This window comes from Oncorhynchus mykiss, chromosome 1, assembly GCF_013265735.2.
Source record: "Oncorhynchus mykiss isolate Arlee chromosome 1, USDA_OmykA_1.1, whole genome shotgun sequence".
Classification (NCBI taxonomy): Eukaryota; Metazoa; Chordata; class Actinopteri; order Salmoniformes; family Salmonidae; genus Oncorhynchus; species Oncorhynchus mykiss.
Window position 1 is genome coordinate 68,555,921 of NC_048565.1, and position 19,215 is coordinate 68,575,135.

The 19,215-nt window shown below is 41.6% G+C and overlaps 1 protein-coding gene across 3 annotated transcripts; it reads right to left on the reverse strand.

Moving 5' to 3' along the window:
* Positions 1-77: 77 nt before the first annotated feature.
* Positions 78-19,202, reverse strand: LOC110527939 (cGMP-dependent protein kinase 2). Of its 3 annotated transcripts, XM_021609585.2 has the most exons (19): positions 18,955-19,202; positions 17,758-18,294; positions 16,258-16,424; positions 15,690-15,803; positions 14,732-14,837; positions 13,295-13,358; positions 13,121-13,198; positions 12,833-12,927; positions 12,376-12,444; positions 10,207-10,305; positions 9,880-10,030; positions 7,853-7,989; positions 6,321-6,410; positions 6,058-6,199; positions 5,799-5,962; positions 5,377-5,499; positions 4,662-4,724; positions 1,662-1,728; positions 78-1,554 (listed from the first exon to the last, which is right to left on the reverse strand). In XM_021609585.2, the coding sequence occupies exons 2-19, from the start codon at positions 18,225-18,227 to the stop codon at positions 1,459-1,461; spliced, it is 2,295 nt and encodes a 764-aa protein (XP_021465260.1). In that variant the 5' UTR covers positions 18,228-18,294; positions 18,955-19,202; the 3' UTR covers positions 78-1,458. The 3 variants fall into 3 exon arrangements, with proteins under 3 accessions (XP_021465260.1, XP_036839572.1, XP_021465253.1); XM_036983677.1 differs by lacking the exons at positions 78-1,554; positions 1,662-1,728 and having other exon boundaries at positions 2,703-4,724; positions 18,935-19,202; XM_021609578.2 differs by lacking the exons at positions 78-1,554; positions 1,662-1,728 and having other exon boundaries at positions 2,704-4,724.
* Between the last annotated feature and the right edge of the window lie 13 nt (positions 19,203-19,215).

A 19,215-nucleotide genomic window follows, 5' to 3' on the forward strand; every position in this document is an offset into this window, starting at 1 on the left:
CAGTTTTAGCCAGCCGGCTAATTTTCAACCGCAGTCCCTGGGCAGGTTCGGGCTAGGCCCCTTAGTTCCAGTGAAGGGAACGTAGACAATTCTGTGCTTCCAACTTTGTGGCAACAGTTTGGGGAAGGCCCTTTCCGGTTTCAGCAGGACAAAGCCCCTGTGCACAAAGCGAGGTCCATACAGAAATGGTATGTTGAGATCGGAGTGGAAGAACTTGCCTGGCCTGCACAGAGACTTGACCTCAACCTCTTTGAACACCTTTGCGATGAACTGGAACACCACCTGCGAGCCAGGCTTAATCGCCCAAAATCAGTGCCCGACCTCACGAATGCTCTTGTGGCTGAATGGAAGCAAGTTCCTGCAGTAATGTTTCAACATCTAGTGGAAAGTCTTCCAAAAAGGGTGGAGGATGTTATAGCAGCAACGGAGGGACCAACTCCATATTAATGCCAATGATTTTGGAATGAGATGTTTCGATGAACAGGTGTCCACATACATTTGGCCATGTAGTGTATCTACATTTTGGAAGGCTGAGAACATCCTCGAAGGTTGTCGTTATTGTTTAGGACACAAATTAGGCACATCACTCTGTCTGAGGGAAAGAAGGGAAGGGAAGACTGCCGCTACTTCGCTCGCCAACTAAGGTGAATGAATTGAGGTGCAAACTGAAGTTGAAAGGAGATTCAGCAACTCTTGGTTGATGAAGTAAATAAAAAAGCTTTTTTATTGTCAAACCAACGTGTTTTGCCTTTTGGCCTGCTTCAGGGTTTTTTCAGAAGTATTGTGTGTGGTATGTATTGAGTGTGATATGGCAAGGACAATTGGTCTGATTTCTGCTACTCATTTAATCACATCATATTTTGTTTAGCTTTTCTCATTGTGATTGGTCCCCGAGTCCATAAGAGGCTTTTTTGAAATGTATAAAATCTCATTTTGGTTCACTTCTTTAAAAACCTTGAAGAAAGCCAAAAGCAAAAACAGAACATTAGTTTTAATTGTAACAACAAATAAGCTTTTCTATTTATTTCCATTGTCCTCCATCAGTTGCTGTCTGAGGGAAATAACCCAATGGACTGAGATGAGGGTTTTTGGCACTCAGTCTTTCAATCACTTGATGAATGTCCTTGTTGTCTCATGAGAGTTTCATGTGGCACTTCACACACACTGCTCTTCCGGCCAAAAACCTAAAACGCAATTCTTAAGGAGGCAATGTTCTCCGTCTGCAGGCAAGAAAGGCAGTAACAGGCAGGCAGTCATGATGTCAAATGTATGGCAAGTACGGCAACCACGGGGAAGAGATGGGATTACAGTATTCAGTCATGGCTGCTTCTGTGGAGTTGATTGTTTTTAAGGCAGATAGCACAGTTCACTGCACTAGCGGAACACTAGCGTCAGGTACTAGAGGTACACCACCTATATAGACAAAAGGCTTTAGGGTGTAGAGGCTCCAGGGGCACCTCAGAAGTCCTTGTCCCAGCCTGACAGCTCGTCTGGTGTCTCCTCCAGCTCTGGGGGAAAGATGTCAAAGTGGCTGTGGTCCATCGGCCCCTTCAGCTGGGAAGAGGAACATCAAAGAAAACCAGTCAGATAGTCACATCCAAGCACTTCTTTAGCAGCCATGTAGTCTTTTTTTGTGTGGTAAATGTAATATTACACATCACCTCTCTCTTCAGTGGCGATATGAGCTTCTGGCGTCTCAGCCCCTCCCAGTTAAAGCCCTGGAACCACCTGCAGGATGTCACAAAGAGGCAGCTGATCATTTTCAGAACTACAGATCCCATCATCCCCCAGTGCCCACACACTACACCAGAACCAATACAATACAGCACAGTCTGTATACTGTAGATATAGCATACATGCACAAGTTACTCCACAAAGACAGCTCTCACCCTACAGGACCCTGTTTCAAGCTGTGGGGAAAAAATACAATTCTTCTACAGGAAGCCACACACACACGAGAATGCAATCATAGCAACACCAAAAACAGAATGGCGTCAATCTGCTAATAGGGTCACTAATGTTTTCATACCATTTCTAACAAACATCATTCGCCTACACAGAACATATGTCCAAACACCAAACATAAGTCATAATGGCACTCGCTATTTTAATCATTTGCTCAGTGAGTTGAAAACAAAACCATATTCCTCCTGCTTCAAACATTAGTGCCCTGATGACTTGAGAAGAAGCCAGCTCTGCCAGTCCTATGGTCTATTAAGGCTCTACTCTGCTGAGTAGGGGGACAACTGCACCCCCCATTCTCACAGCTAATTGCTCCCAGGTTTGTTATGCAATACTGCCTGTTGTGACATGATACCGAAGAGGCGGGAGGGAAAGGTGCTCATCACACAATTATTTGCACAATGCAGAGACAATTTGACACCAATGGAAGTTTTAATACGGTTCTGATATATTTAGCCCAATGTCTCTAAGTGACTGCTAGCACATACCATTCTGAGAACCATATATGTTTCTTAGAGAGTGTGGTTGTCCTATGGTTATTTGCATACAACATTCCCACAACGTTCTGGGTATGGTGCAGGACAGTTGCTTGGCTTTGGAACATTCTCAGCAAATTCAAGGAACTTTACAACAACAAAAAAGTAATTTTCTTGGTATTTCATTAATTTATCAGAACGTTTCTAAAAGTTCAAACATGGTTACATTTAAATTAATATTTGGTAATGTTCTAGGAACGTTCTCCAACTAGTTTGACATTGGGAATGTTCTCAAATAGTTCGGAAAATGTTATTAAGAAACAACATTCTTCCTTGGGAATTTCAGTACCGAAGCATAACATTTCCTACAGGTTTCCTCCCAGTTCTATATAAAGTCATGTTCTCAAATTGTTCAAAGAACGTTTCAGTGCATCATACATTTTTAGGGATACCTGGATATTCGAAATACACTTGTTTTTTGAAACTTTGTTTTTAACCTGAGTACTGCTGCGCGCAGGAGAGGCTGGAGCTCTAGTGCCGGTAAAATGGGAGCGAGCAGACAGCGGCAGAGAGAGAGAGAGAGACGCTACTCAGCAACATCCAAGACTAGATAAAAAAAATGACAAAAAACAGTGTGGCTGCTACAAGTTATCATCCCATAGAATAGTGCCTGTATTGACTGGAGTAGCCTAGCCAGACTGGTTGATTAAGGCTACATTTTGCACTCTCTCACCAACCCCATTCATATAAAACAACAGCTAACCAGTTGGTTGCTCGTTGTAGCCTACTCCTCATTTCGCTAACTTTTAATTACGTTATTTTATTCCATCTTGCATTGCATTAGTGAACTCCGACTACATTTGCTATGCTTTGATTGGCCAACATAAACAACTAGCTACACACGTGTATGCTACCGGATGGCTACCGGTCTTTTTTATGGGGCGCATGTCATAAAAACTACATTGAAAAGTTTGTTGTTTTATTAAATTGATTATTTGAAATGTCATGATATATCCTTGTATGTAACAACGTCACATGCATATATTAATTTTCAGTGTTAAAATAGGCCTATACATGTTTGGGCCCAAAAATAAATGCTCACATGAGTATTTTATTATTCAAATAACCGTGCACATCTCTAGTTCAGAGAACATTCTAAGAATGTTATTTAAAAACAGTAATTGCGTTCTCAGAACTTTATGTAAACTTTTAATAAAAAACCACAAGAAAACAGTAACGTTCTAAAAAATTATAAGAATGCTAAAAACATATACATTCCCCTCTGGGCAAAACTCTTTATCCTCACTCTTGTTAAGGGTGTTCAGGTGTGTTGGCTGCGCCCCTAATTGGCCACAGCTGATCTTAATGAGTGCTCGTTTCCTTTGAAATGGGGTCTGTTTGAATAGACTAAAATGAACAGCTTTTAAAAAAAACATTGTATGTTAGCTCCATCCTGGTGGCACAGTGGACTCATTCCATGGATAGAAAACAGAAAATCATATGTTTGAATCTCACTGACGCTGTGTCACAATACAAAAATAAGTGTTTGCATTACAAATTAATTTCTCTCTCTGCTTGGAGTTCAAAACAGCTAAACTAAGATAGCAGTGTAATTGAAACATTCAGTGAACATATTTAAACATTTTGTTCAAAACATTCACAAAATTTTGAGAATATTCTTAAAATGTTATTTACTTACCTTCAAATAACCTACTTTTTCTGGTCTCAGAAGGTTAATAAAACATAATATCTCCCAGGAAAACTTTCAGGGAACCATAGTAAAATGTTCTCAGAACCTCCCTGCAACCTAAAACTTTTGTTCCCAGGACAAGCAACATTTTCTTCCATTCTTATAATTTTTTTTTATTGTTATTTTTTTTAACCGGTCAGGAAACACATGACTTCGTTCCGAGAACCAACAAAAACATACGTTCCCACAACTTCCAAGGAACCAAATCTGCTAGCTGGGTAGCCAACTGGTTATGAAGGCACCACTGAGCAAGCTGTTAAACCTGAGCTGGATTCGAATTGCATTGGACCAGAAATCCATCAATGGATTAATCTGTTAAAGAACACCAATGACAAATGATATATTTCAATAGTGCTTGTATCCTTGTATGGTGCATAATTAGTATCACAATAGCTGATGAGTGTCTAGGATATTGGATCTGTCTAGGTGTGGAGTGGTGTTGATGATGCTTCATTAATAAGAAGTGGACCAACTTGTGTTTCTTAATGTCGATGATGCCGTTCTTCTTATTACCAAGCCTGTCCACAGGGTTAAGCCTAGGAGAAGGAAATTATGCGCGGGTCAGTTATTGTTGACAACCATCTGGACAAACAGAATGCTGATAATGTGATTGCAGCTAATACCCTATACACATGAAAGCAGATTGATATTGTACAGTAGATATGACGCAGACTGTTTGATTCAGAGCTGGTCTGGTTTGACATGTGATTTCCTGATGACATCAATGCAGGCCACTCATGGACCAATTACTAGCAATGGTTTTTGTCTGGTCAATTACTACAGGCCCAATTGCTGTGTGACTGAGCTGGCCAAAGGGTTTGAAACATGGTGCTCACTAGCATTATCCAGTAGCCTATCGGTACAATATAAACATGTTATTTTGTCATCTGAAATGGTGATGCAAATAAGGGTTGCACTACATAGTATTGTTTTTTTGTGTTGGCTTTACCTCAAACAATGTAGACAGACAGATACACTGCTTAGTTCATTCAACTACAGCCTCTTATCATCAGAGGCACAATCCCCTACTGGGTTAATAGGCATAGCCTAAAATCTAAAATTCCCCATCTCCCCAAAAAGTGTGTGTTTGTATGTGTGTGATTAATAAAAATGACTAATAGTAAGCTGTCCCTGACAACACTTCTATTGGCAAGCAAAGCAGCAGTTTGTAATGCTACAACCACATACTTGCAGAGTCTCCTGATAAGGTCATCGGGGCGCTTGCTGATCCTCTTGGGGAAGTCAACCTTTTCAATCCCATGGAGGACCATGGTGTAGATCTTAATGGGGTCAGTTCCGGAAAAGGGTGGACTAAAATACGTACAAAACAGAAACTTAGGGTTCCTGTTAATGGTGACTATTTAAAAAAAATCATGGTTTCATGGACATGCTGGAAACACTTAGACAGCCCAATGCAGCCCAAAAAGCTATCTCAAATAATCTCTCATACACTCAACCTCGCCATGTCAAGCTGGTTACCATGGTTGCCGAATGGGGCCCTAATGCCTAATGGTTCCTCTCAAAGTGAAGTGTTCGTAGAGACAAATTCAAGAGCAGCACCATTTTTACTAGTACTGTGAGCCACATGTCAGACTGTCATAGTGACTCACCTGCCAGTCAGTAGCTCAAAGATGAGGATCCCCAGAGACCAACAGTCAGCTCCAAAGTCATGGCCCTTGTTCATGATGACCTCTGGAGCCACATACTCTGGGGTCCCACAGAACGTCCATGTCTTCTTCCCCAGGCCTATCCTCTTAGCAAAACCAAAGTCTGCCTAAGGAAACAGACAGATACTGTAACATGAACATACTGTATATGACTATGTACAAACAACTGAAAATGAGCAGTGATCAAATGAAGGTCTGTTACCATTTTGACATAGCCTTCTGCATCCAGTAGTAGGTTCTCAGGTTTCAGGTCTCTGTAGATGATTCCTCTGGCGTGGAGGTAGTCAAAGGCTTCCAGGACACAGGAAATGCAGAAGCGGGCTGTCTGCTCCTCAAAGGAACCCCTGTATCATAGTCAAGACCAACATTCAGACACATACTAGGACTTAATACTGATGATTGATTGGCATCATTGATTCCAGGCTTTTGGGTGTTTTTCGCAGATGTAAAACAACCTACACTCACATGTCCCGTAGTACACTCCACAGCTCCCCACCCAGGCAGACCTCCAGTAGCATGTACACATATTTGTCATCTCGGAATGTCCGAAACAACCTAGAACACAAAGTGACATTTAAGAGGACTTAGTGCACAAGGACCATCTGAACAATACTAACGTTACTGTTCTGGAGTTCTTAAAGACATGAGTTATTGACAGAGGTCTTCTGCTCTGCAGTATATTCCTTTGGATGATGTACTTTTAAGCAGTTAAGCTGCAATTTGTTTCGCATTGGATCTGTTTGTCAATTGAGGCCCAAAGAACAACTCTAGGAAAGCAGATGAGAGAAAGGACCATTTTGAGAGAGGGAAAAGAGAGACGTGTGAGGATGGTGATGGCCATCAAACGGAACTTTCCTTTTTTGGGTGGCAGTTGGAAGCTGTGTTTGCCCAGGACTTTTGTCCTTGAATGTCAGAGGGCAAATAAATCAAACCTCAGTCTACACTCAACGTTGAGACCCCAAACAAACTGACATTGTTTAAAGGGACTCCTTAGCAACTCCTCCCGGACCACAGAACATGCAGAGGGGCATCTCTCTCTCTCTTAAGAGGAAAAAGTTCAAACTTTTCTTTCATGAACCACTTCTTGTCTCAAGGTCAACACCCTTCACTTCCACAGTCCCCTATCAATCTGAGCGCTGACCTAAGATACAAAGGCTTGTCTGTATAGGCTATTCAGTGAAATGAGACCTTTCACTTTCAAGTCTTGGGAGTCATGGCAATGGAACCATATCGCTTGGGAAAAAATAAACGTCCCTTTGTCGAAAACTCAAGATCATGTGCATAATATTTGTAAAAAATCGTACAAATCTTAAAAATCATCAAAAGTATGTAGGGAAGACTACTGCCTCATTTATAATACACATTTGACTTTCTGTTTGAAACCGCACTCTAAACATGCATTATTCATATACTAGATGAATACAATACATGCTTTATTAATTTCCATTGTGACTAAAAACAATCACTCTCTTCTCTGTTTCATAGATCTGAACGACAATGAATTTGTCCTTCACTCAACTGTTCATTTATGCATTCAGCGGACACACGAGGTCCTCCTTTGCATAAATCGACCTACTGCGATTGCATGATATTGTATGTCCTTTTTCCTCAAACAGTACAAGAGCATCTTTCAAAAAGCAATTGGTGATAGAAAATAGAGTGCAAAACCTATGAGATGTTTTACATGGGAGGCCTTGTAAACATCAATATGGCTTGTCTCCCTCTTGCTCTTGGGGTGAACGTGATTGTCATAAGGTCCATTTCACTGTTTCATTCCAGGTGACAGCTGTCTGGATGATTGGGTATATTGGAGATCCTTCACACTGCTACAAACAGGTATCATGTAAAGTACACTGGGAAAACCATGTCAAAGCTTGAAGAAAAGCATGAGTAAAACGCTTTGAATGTTTACAATGCTTTGGGGACTCTGTAATGGGCATTGTTGTCTCAGGAGAAACCTTGAGGATCAGAGAGCAGCATGAGCACATGACGCTGACCTGACTATGAAGTGTGAGTTGGTCTGCTGAAGGATGTTCTTCTCAGAGTAGATGTGCTCCTGTTGTCTTGTGTCCACAATGTGCTTCTTTTTAATACACTTCAGAGCAAATGTGGTATCTTCATCTCTCAGTTTCACCTGCAATAAAACAATGACTCATTGTTTACATATACACTGAGTATACCAAACATTAGGAAAACCTTCCTAATATTGAGTTGCACCCCCTTTTTGCTCTCAGAACAGCCTCAATTCGTTGGGGCAAGGCCTCTAGAAGGTGTCGAAAGCGTTCCACAGGGATGCTGGCCCATGTTGGCTCCAATGCTTCCCACTGTTGTGTCAAGTTGACTGGATGTCCTTTGGGTGGTGGACCATTCTTTATACAGACGGGAAACTGTTGAGTGTGAAAAAGCCAGCAGCGTATATATATATATATATATATATCACCTTTATTTAACCAGGTAGGCCAGTTGAGAACAAGTTCTCATTTAGAACTGCGACCTGGTCAAGATAGAGAAAAGCAGTGCGACACAGACAGCAGAGTTACACATGGGATAAACAAACGTACAGTCAATAACACAAAAGAAAACTCTATATACAGTTTGTGCAAATGTAGTAAGATTAGGGAGGTAAGGCAATAAATAGGCTATAGTGCCGAAATAATTGCAATTTAGCAATTAAACACTGGAGTGAAAGATGTGCAGAAGATGAATGTGTAAGTAGGGATACTGGGGTGCAAAGGAGCAAAAAAAAATAACAACATTGGGATGAGGTAGTTGGGTGGGCTATTTACAGATGGGCTATGTACAGGTGCAATGATCGGTAAGCTGCTTTGACAGCTGATGCTTAAAGTTAGTTAGGGAGATATGAGTCTCCAGCTTCAGTGATTTTTGCAATTCGTTCCAGTCATTGGCAGCAGAGAACTGGAAGGAAAGGCAGCCAAAGGAGGAGTTGGCTTTGCAGGTGACCAGTGAAATATACCTGCTACGGGTGGGGGCTGCTATGGTGACCAGTGAGTTGAGATAAGGCTGGGCTTTACCTAGCAAAGACTTCTAGATGACCTGGAGCCAGTGGGTTTGGCGACAAATATGTAGAGAGGGCCAGCCAACGAGAGCATACAGGTCGCAGTGGTGGGTAGTATATGGGGCTTTGGTGACAAAATGGATGGCACTGTGATAGACTACATCCAATTTGCTGAGTAGAGTGTTGGAGGCTATTTTGTAAATGACATCGTCGAAGTCAAGGATTGGTAGGATAGTCAGTTTTACGAGGGTATGTTTGGCAGCATGAGTGAAGGATGCTTTGTTGCGAAATAGGAAGCCAATTCTAGATTTAATTTTGGATTGGAGATGCTTAATGTGAGTCTGGAAGGAGAGTTTACAGTCTAGCCAGACACCTAGGTATTTATAGTTGTCCACTTATTCTAAGTCAGAACCGTCCAGAGTAGTGATGCTAGACGGGTGGGCGGGTACGGGCAGCGATCGGTTGAAGAGCATGCATTTAGTTTTGCTTGCAATTTAGAGCAGTTGGAGGCCACGGAAGTAGTGCTGACTGGCACTTAAACTCGTCTAGAGGTTTGTTAACATAGTGTCTAAAGATGGGCCAGAAGTATACAGAATGGTGTCGTCTGCGTAGAGGTGGATCAGAGAATCACCAGCAGCAAGAGCGACATCATTGATGTATACAGAGAAAAGAGTCGGCCTGAGAATTGAACCCTGCTCAAAGACACTTAAATCTTTGTCTTGTCAATTCACACTCAGAATGGCACCCATACACAATCCATGTCTCAACTGTCTCAAGGCTTTAAAATCCTTCTTTAACCTGTCTCCTCCACTTTATCTACACTGATTGAAGTAGATTTAACAAGTGACATCAATAAGGGATCATTGCTTTCATGGAAAAAACAGGTGTTCTAAATGTTTTGTGTTAAATTGTTTTTATAGCAACTGAATAGCAACTGAAGGCCTATGCCCTATGCTGTCGTTTTCGACATTGCTTCGGGTGGTGCGACCCAAACATCCGGCCACTCACCAGCTCCACTCGGCCGAAGCCGCCCATGCCCAGTGTTGCTATGACCTCCAAGTCCTGGAAGGGGTCATGCGTAGGGATGACGGCGATTCTCTCCCTGAGCCGACACACCTCCTGGGCCTCTGGGGACGAGTCGATAAGGGGGGAAAGGGGCCTGTGGAAGGAAGGGGAGAAGGCAGGGGGAATCATTTGGGTTTAATGGTGCACTCCTAAATATCTGTTTCTGCACACAGTGAGGCCCCTGGGGTGGGTGGGTATTTGTAAATGTTGCTGCCATTTGTTATTTGAATTATGTATGGTAACAGTAATTTTGTGGCCTCCACTACTCACAGTGCATTTCTTCTCTCGTCGCATCGGGAGAGCTCTTCAACGTATTCCTTCAGGTACGCCTGCAGTTCCTCATAAGTGCCCACCATCTGGTTAAAGTTGCTGGAGGGGAAGCATAGTTTTTTTTCCCTCCAAATTGCTTTGGTGCAATTTTCACAAATAATGTGGTACTTTTTCACAACTCCTAGTACAAAACTCAAAATAGATCATCAAAAAAGCAGTTCTGTCAAAACTCTAAAAACATTATCAATTGACTGAGTACAACACACAAAAATCATAGTCACTTTTTCACCAAACTTAATCAGTGTTTCATCTAGAAATACATGTTTCGCATTGCAACACATGTTCATATAAAGTACTTGCCTCTCACAATTGAATTATCATATCACTTTTGCTATGACTGTCTTCTCATTTCTTAAAATAGCTTTTACTATTACTTAATCCAACTGCTCTTAATTGAGAATCACTTAACCGTTGGGTAAACCTATAGATTTTAAACTGGTTTGTCTACTATATACATATTTTAAGAACTACATAATTAAAATGTATGTTTGCAAAGTATAAACATATAAATTATGATATATACTGTAATGTACAATTATGATCATGACTAATATGATTTGACTCTACACTCATTTTAAACAAAATCTGATATTGACAAGAACAGAGATGTACTGTATGTAACAAATACATCCCCTATACAGTATACATTAAGTTGCTGGGGTCTTCTGCGGAGGTTTTTTTACACTGATTTGGTCAAATTGCATTGGCCAACAGAGTACTGTAATACATGCCATTTACACAGCAGATGCTTTTGTCCAAAGTGACAGCAGTAAGTCCCTACATTTTTGTATTTAACCCCAGTATGAATTTAACCCACAACCCTGGTGTTGCTAGTGCCATGCTCTAACCAACTAAGCCACACAGGATCCCTACAATAGATAAGTACAATACAATTCTGTAAAATGCAATACATGATTATAATAGATAATGACTACTTGTACCGTTCAAGTGCCTGGACTACGTGGGGGAAACATCTCCATTTGTGCAGCCATATCTGGAGATGGTATGGTAGGGCATGGTATGGTAGGGCATGGTATGGTAGGGCATGGTATGGTAGGCCTCTACTTGGGTCTTACAATGCTGCACACCTCATTGAGTTCCTCAATGAGATTGAGCAGGCCTGTCAAGGTGAAAGGGTCATGTATGTCATGGTGTGTGACAATGTCAGGTTCCACCATGCATAGGTGGTTCAGGCATGGTTTTGGGCCCATCCTCGACTCCTGACCCTTTACCTGCTTCCGTTTTCTCCTTTCCTCAACCCAATCGAGAAATTATGATCATAATGGAGGTGGAAACTGTATGATTGTCAGCCACATGAGCCTGCCACCCTCCTTCAGGCCATGGATGACATCAACCCTGATCAATGTCAGACTTGGATTCGCCATGCCAAAAGGTTTTTCCCCAGGTGCATGAACAATGAGGACATACACTGCAATGTGGATGAGAACCGTTGGACAAATGCTTAAGACAGGCTTGATGCAAACCAGTGCCTGCTAAACATTATGTTTCTTTCATTTGATTACATTGTTAAAGGTGTCTTCAATTATCAAACCTTTGATCACACATGGGATAGAAATTATTCAGTCAATTTGAATGGGTAGTGCAAGTATATTGCCTAATGTGAAAACAGTGTAATGTACAGCAATTTACAGTACTATAGCATATTACTTTCAGCCCTTCAAAGGGCAATTTTGAAACATGTATCTTGTATTTTTGTCCTATTGGATATAATGGTTGTTAAAACAGCTAAATTGAGACGATATCATTATGTTGTTTTGGTGATTAAACCAATGTACTGATTGTATTTCACAGTAAACAGATATTTTGGATCAGTGCTTATGTGGTGAAAGATGTCTCCAAACAAAATGAATGCACAGTGAAATGTTTTGAAAGACTGGCTGCCTTGCAAGTGTTACCAGTTTGGAGTTTTGTACTAAGAGTTTTGAAAATTCACCACGTTCTTGTGAAAATAGTACCAAAGCGATACAAATGTTTTCAACACATGACTGTTGTTTCATGTTAGTATTTGTGTATGAATGTTTGTGTGTGTGTGTGTGCATGTGTGTGTGTGTGTGTGTGTGTGTGTGTGTGTGCAATGAAGCTACTCACTCTCTGTCCACCACCAAGCACTGTGTGTCATTCTCAGTGGAGATGATGTTTGCTGAACGCACATCCTCACTGGAAAGAGACAGACACATTTAAATCAGCAGAACTACACAGAACTGAAACCAATTGAAATTCACTACAGAATCATACAATAGCTGTTTGATAATGCATGTCTTTGTCACCAGACTAACATTCCACGACCCACTACTCTACAATATTGTGAAAGAATTTGATTGAAACTGCGGTGGTAAAATGTGTGGGTTGTCAGTCAGGGGGCTAGCCTTAAGAATTGATTGATATACTGCAGAACAAATACATTTTAACATGGGAGAAAGAGGGAACCCAAAGTACTATGTTACAAGTGTTGTTTGAACTTGGTGCTCAAGACAAACCAGGCCAGAGCGATTTTTTCCCATTGAACATTTTGAGATGGTTAAAGAGATCAGCAAACAGATCATACCTTATGAGTGCTTTTTCTCCAAAGTAGTCGCCCACACCCAGAGTCTTTATCTCCTGTGGCTCAGTACAGCCCTCTGTGGTCTGGGTGACACACACCTGGGCAGAAAACACAGCATGTTAAGTGCTATCTTTTTTTTCCCCTTGATCCAAAATGGCTGACCTGTCTGCAATAAGATTGCATGATCTATCATGGTTTGATAACAGCTTTAACTTCTCTGTAATGGCAGAGAGGAATGTAACTCTTTTCAGCAACAAAGATGAACAATGACATTTGGGTCCTTTCTCTTACCTCTCCTTTAGCTATAATGAAGAAAGTGTTCCCTTCCTCGCCCTCCCGAATGATATACTCTCCTTTATCAAAATAGTCCTAGGAATGAGACAGAATATTAACTTTATACGTCAACAAATCTTCCCAAATCACCAGTTATGAAAAAGTCTGGTTAGAAAAACAGTAAAGGCTCACAATTTCCAGACAGTCAACGATTTTGGCAAGCTTCTCTTCTGGCAGGTCTCTCAGCAGAGATACACTGTACAAGATAAGTACACAGAGATAGTTATTGGGAAAAACATGCGGCTAATAATGTGGATTTAGCATTGTGACATAGTGCCAACAGCTTCAAAGATAACCTTGATAATAGGATACAGTCAGGTGGAAAACGATTGGCACCCTTGATAAAGATGAGCAAAAAATACTGAAGAAAACAAATATTACATATACTGAGCTATATCGTATACTCCCCAAAATTGGGAAACTAGATTATTTTATCCTAATACAATTGCTCAGAGAAAGAGATTTTTTTCTCAAAAAGATAGGGGTCAAAATAATTGGCACTCCTGTTATCAATGCTTTACAAAACCCACCACTGGTGTGCATGGCCAACGAGCTCTATTTTCATGTCATCCAACGAATGTAAATGCCTGGAGTTTTCTAAACGTCATTGGCACTTGGATTGGAACCAGTGCTATGGTCAGATTATATGAGAGTATAACTCTTTGGCCATGCACACCAATGGGGTTCGCTTCGAAAGAAGGATGCATACGAGGAAAGAACCCCATACCTACTGTAAAATATGGTGGTGGATCTTTGATGTTATGGGGCTATTTTGCTCCCACTGGTCCTGGGGCCCTTTTTAAGGTTAACGGTACAATGAACATTACCCAGTAAGAGGACATTTTAGCTAAAAACCTAGTTCCCTCTGCCAGGAGGCTGACACTTGGCAGCAAGTGGATCTTCCAGAAAGACAATAACCCCAAGCACACATCAAAATGTGGGTGGCAGGTAGCCTAGTGGTTAGAGCGTTGGGCCAGTAACTGAAAGGTTGCTAGATCAAATCTCTAAGCTGACAAGGTAAAAAATCTGTAGTTCTGAACAAGGCAGTTAAACCCACTGTTCCTAGGCCGTCATTGTAAATATGAATTTGTTCTTAACTGACTTGCCGAGTTAAATAAAGGTCAAATAAAAAAATCAATGGCCAACTCAGTCTTTGGACTGTGGTTTGAATTGAATAGGGCAGACAAAGGATATCAAGGTTCTGGAAATATTCTGTATGGAGGGATGGTCGAAGATCCCTTTCAATGTTTTTTCTCTAATCTCATAGAACATTTCAGAAAGAAGTGCAAATATGATGAGATATTGAAAGGTTTCGAAAACAGGGGGGCAATAACTTGTTTAACAAAATCTCTTTCTCTGAGAAATTTGATTAGAATAAAATAATATCATTTTCCAATTTCTGTGAGGACACAATATAGGTTACTATTTGCATTATTTATTTTATACAGTATGTTTTGCTCATCTTTATCAAGGGGTGCAAAAAAATGTGTTCGCAACTCAAACTGTCCCTCAAACTTCCATTTACATCAATGCCCGTTTCAGGCTTGAAGACCAAGCTCCCACATGTACCTGCGTAGGAAGCTGAAGTACTCTTCTTGCGTAGCCTGTGTAGATTTCATCATAATACTCTGGAAGGTCTGGCGGTCCAGAGCCCAGATATGAGCCTGGGATACAGCTGGGCATTGGAAATTACAAGTCCAATCAACACACCATATAAGATCAAACATTCACAGGGCCGGATACTCTTATAATGTTATAGGAGTTGGCCAAACATTCCATGAACATTTACTCATTTTAATGTCTGAAACAATTATGGTGACTAAACTGCTTGGAGCAACCCTGGATTGTAAACGTATACATCTCTCATGGCTCGAAGTGGAGGAGAGATTGACATCATCAATACTTGTTTTTGTAATAAGTGTTGACAAGCTGAATGCACCGAGGTGTCTGTTTAAACTACTAACACACAGCTCGGACACCCATTCATACCCCACAAGACATGCCACCAAAGGTCTCTTCACAATCCTCAAGTCCAGAACAGACTATGGGAGGTGCACAGTATTACGCACGCGTACACATGGATATTGTGTTGTAAATATGTGATAGTGGAGTAGTGGCCTGAGAGAACCCACTCATGTACTGGGTAAAGTGTTATGAAACATAACGTCATGTAATATTTTAAATTGTATAACTGCCTCAACGTTGATGGACCCCAGGAAGAGTAGCTGCTGCCTTGGCAACAGGCTAATGGGGATCCTTAATAAACACACAAATACTATTCTATGCAAGATTAGAGGAAGCAGCTGTTGACTAAGAGACTGTGTGATATATGGTTTGCATATTCTAAATGAGGATGCAATAGTCTCTTGGTGACTTCTCAGAAAATCATGCTGCTTTGTGTCATACATGGATACTTTTGTATGTCATATGCATGGTTTGTTGCATGATTGCACTGGAGTATGAACACTTGGTTTATGATATGTGTGGAGAAGTATTGTATCTCAAAGGGGACTCAAATCAAACCCACCTTTCACTGTTGCAGTTCTCTTACAGTTGTACAATATAGCCAACTCTCCAAAGGCGGTCCTGGGACGCATCTCTCCGAGCAATTTGCCGTTCTGCATGACCTCTAGCAGGCCATCTGAAGACAAAAAACCTAGCATGAGTGTTGACAAACAGCTAAATACGGTATGTGCTGTGTTTGTGCTACAACCCACAAACAACCCCGTTGTGAAAGAAGTTACTAAAGCTGTAATCTCCTATGGGAAGATTCTGCATGTAGACCGAAGATTCTGCCGGGACTGAATGGGATGCATGAGATAATGAGCAGCATTAGTTCCGGTTTGCGGGTTTTCGTCACGTTATTTGGAAAAGATTGGGCGAAGGAGGTTCTTAAACTGCTTTGCCTCAAAAACTTTGCATAGATCAGAAGGTGTTTTTGGGGAGGCTGAGAGTTCCCCTTTACAAGGGTGGAGACTTTTTTGCAGGAACTTTCCATTTCAAACGCACATGGACACAGAAGTCAATCATGCAGCAGACCAAATTACGCAATATTTTACTTCTGGGTTAACAGAGATTAATAAAGTTGATATGACCTGCCAGCACATAGAGGAAGTTCCCTGGTTCTCCCTCCTGGATGACCAGTTGGCCCTCAGTGTAGATCCTCTCATACATGCAGTCCACCATCTCCCTCATGTGCTGCGGATCCAACTTCTTCAGGAAGTCATTGTTCATGATGGCATCATTGATCAGCTTCTTGGTGCTGGGAGCAAGAGGAGCACAGATAAGAGGTAGAGAGAAACACCTCCAAGTAGACACTGTACTTTTAGAGGTCAAAGGTTTACTTCACCTACAAATCAATATTCATCCAACGTTTAAGTTGTACGCCAAATATCAGATATCAAATATCAGAATTGTATTTTGAATAATGTCGTTTTATTGTCTCTGGCTAACTTTTCTGAACTAAATGAGTCAATATATTGCACATGTACAGTAACAATGCATGCAGTGTCCTGGAAAACACCCTCAAAAGCAGATTTCACATTATTTCACCTTAAACAGCCCCCTAAACCGAACATACAGTAGGGGATGCTAACTGGTGGTTGAGTTTGCACCACCATGAGTAAGAGCTTAAGTTAATCACAAGAGACTTTCAATCAGGACATTACTACTGTATTTTTACTACCGCATTCATGTTTGATTTTCATAGATGGACAAAGCACTATATTTTCCCTAGTCTCTAAACCAGTCACATAGAAGGAGACAAACGGTTGATGTAGTACCATTAGGCGTGTCAGTTTCCCCCTGCATCCCTCTTAACTATAAGGCCTCTAATTATTACATCAGACAGCCGAGGGCCAGTCCATTAACCTAAAATGGACCTGGTGAATGGACTAAAGCAGGAGAGTAGGGGGCAGGCAACCGAGGTCTGCTTAATTAAAGCCATAATGACCCAGCCCATGCATATTGCATATAGATGCTCAGGCCTTTGTTTCCCCGTGTGCCTTCCTATTATCCCCAATGCTAATACAGGCTTTCAAATCTCCTTGGAGTGGCAGACACTACAAAGGCTTGGACAGAGCTCCATACCGTCTTATCCTTTCAAGAGGAGGATTGGGCCGGGATTCAATCCGATTCAATCCGATTTGGACAATGTGCCGTTTAAAGGTCATTTACGATTAAGCCGGCAGTGTTTACCCTGAATGTGTTCTCCGCAAACGCGGGGACATTGCTTTTAAAACGTGCATTGGGGACAAAGCGTGATCGGATTGAAAACTGTGCATGCACAGTAGCCTACACCAGACTCCGCTGAGCACAAATAATGATTCAAGGTAGGCTTTATTATCACAGATCCAGCTGATTGCTTTTAAACTTTGGCGAACATTTCTGCTTGCATGTCATGACATGTGTCTAATTATCACATACGTTACAATGCAACTGGGTTTATATGTGTAAAGAACAGGCCTTTGTGGGAAAACAAGAGAATAGGAACAAGTAGTCGGGGCTGTCCACCACTACATGGAACTGTTTTGGAGTTATTAACCCTCCAATAACCTCAACAACATTGTGTGGTTCTGTTGATCTCTGACACCCACCTGGAGTCCTTGCGAACACGTGCCCTCTCTATGGACACATGGTGGACTCTGAAACCCCCGCAGAAGTGCCCTGAGGTGGGCTCGGCCGACACGCCCTCCTTGGCCTTGAGCCTACGGTGGACCTCCACAGCCACCCTGTGGAAGCGGGTGGGACCCTGGTTGATGACACTGAGCAGGCGGTGGCAGTTGGGAGTCAGAGGAGAGCGTCCTAGGCTGTTGTAGCCGATGGCATCCTGAAGCTTTTCTATCTGGGAAACTTTAGCCTCCAGCTCTCTCTGTAGGCTCTGCAGCTGCAGCTCCTGGGATTTTAACTCCTGGTCCCTCTGGGCCAGCTCTCCTTCCAGGTGGGCTATCCTGAGCCTCAAGGGCTCCGTGTCACACACCTTGAGGCTGGAGGCCAGGAAGCTGTCCTCTGGCCGTGGGGCTTTGATTGAACCGTTGCCCATGGCCAGCTGTTGGCTGGCCACCATAGGAAAGCTCTTGGTCACCCTCGTCTAGTCACTGATATGTCTCCGTCTGGTGAAAAGTATTTTCTCACTGAGGAGGAATTTATGTTATGCTTTCTGCTATAATGCCTTTAGGAATACAAAGAGATGTGATGTGCAACAGAGAATCTTGAATCCACAGGAGACACATCCCTATGATCATATTTCAACAACTAAGAAGATAACAGCATAAATGGAATTCGGTTTAACCTCCAATGAATGAAACTTGGAAAAAATTGGGTACATGACTGTGAAAATAAGGGAGCCTAGATTTCTGCATTCATTGCACAGAACTGATACATTATCCTATAACATACATGCTGCCATAACTGAGATACAATGTATCAATATCGCTTGAGCATGTTATTCTATTTCTATGATATTGAAACACTGACATGCATATGCTGCAGCAACACAACAATAATGCTGAATAAAAATGACACGTGTCAATTGTTTTTGTCATTTAGCAAATGCTCTTATCCTCCAGAGCGATTTACAGTTAGTGCATTCATCTGAAGATAGCTAGGTGAGACAACCACATCACAGTCATCATATATGTAAGCCATTAGATAAGTTCACCTCACACAGTCACATCATGTTTCCTATCATAGGCTAAATGTAATTTCACCACAATATTCCAAAACAACACCATATCTATCGATTTTTAGAGAGCAAGCTGCTATTTTACTTACAATATCGTGGAATTACGTACCCGATTTCTCGAAATGTAATGCCGTAGACTTTTTCATAAAAGCTATGAACGAGCCTCTTCAGGTATTCAAACGCCTGCATAAACGAAGGTCCTCTCCTTTGAATGGACTGGAATCTGTGACATCCTCCTCAAAAGCTTTTTCTCGTCATGTTGAGTACTGACGTGGTAATAGTAGTACTTCTCTCACTCAGTCTAATGACGGCAAAAAAGCGAACATCTGTTTTGAATTTGGCTACTCCTGGTGGCTACCCCTGGTGGTTG

Bases quoted from the DNA above. Each gene is read 5' to 3' on its own strand.
- LOC110527939 (XM_036983677.1), bottom strand. From the start codon at position 18,227: ATGGTGGCCAGCCAACAGCTGGCCATGGGCAACGGTTCAATCAAAGCC. The intron at 7,990-9,879 runs GTGAGTGGCCGG...GTTTTATTGCAG, and splicing joins GCTTCGGCCGAGTGGAGCTG to GTGAAACTGAGAGATGAAGA. The intron at 5,500-5,798 runs GTGAGTCACTAT...TACGTATTTTAG, and splicing joins TTTGAGCTACTGACTGGCAG to TCCACCCTTTTCCGGAACTG.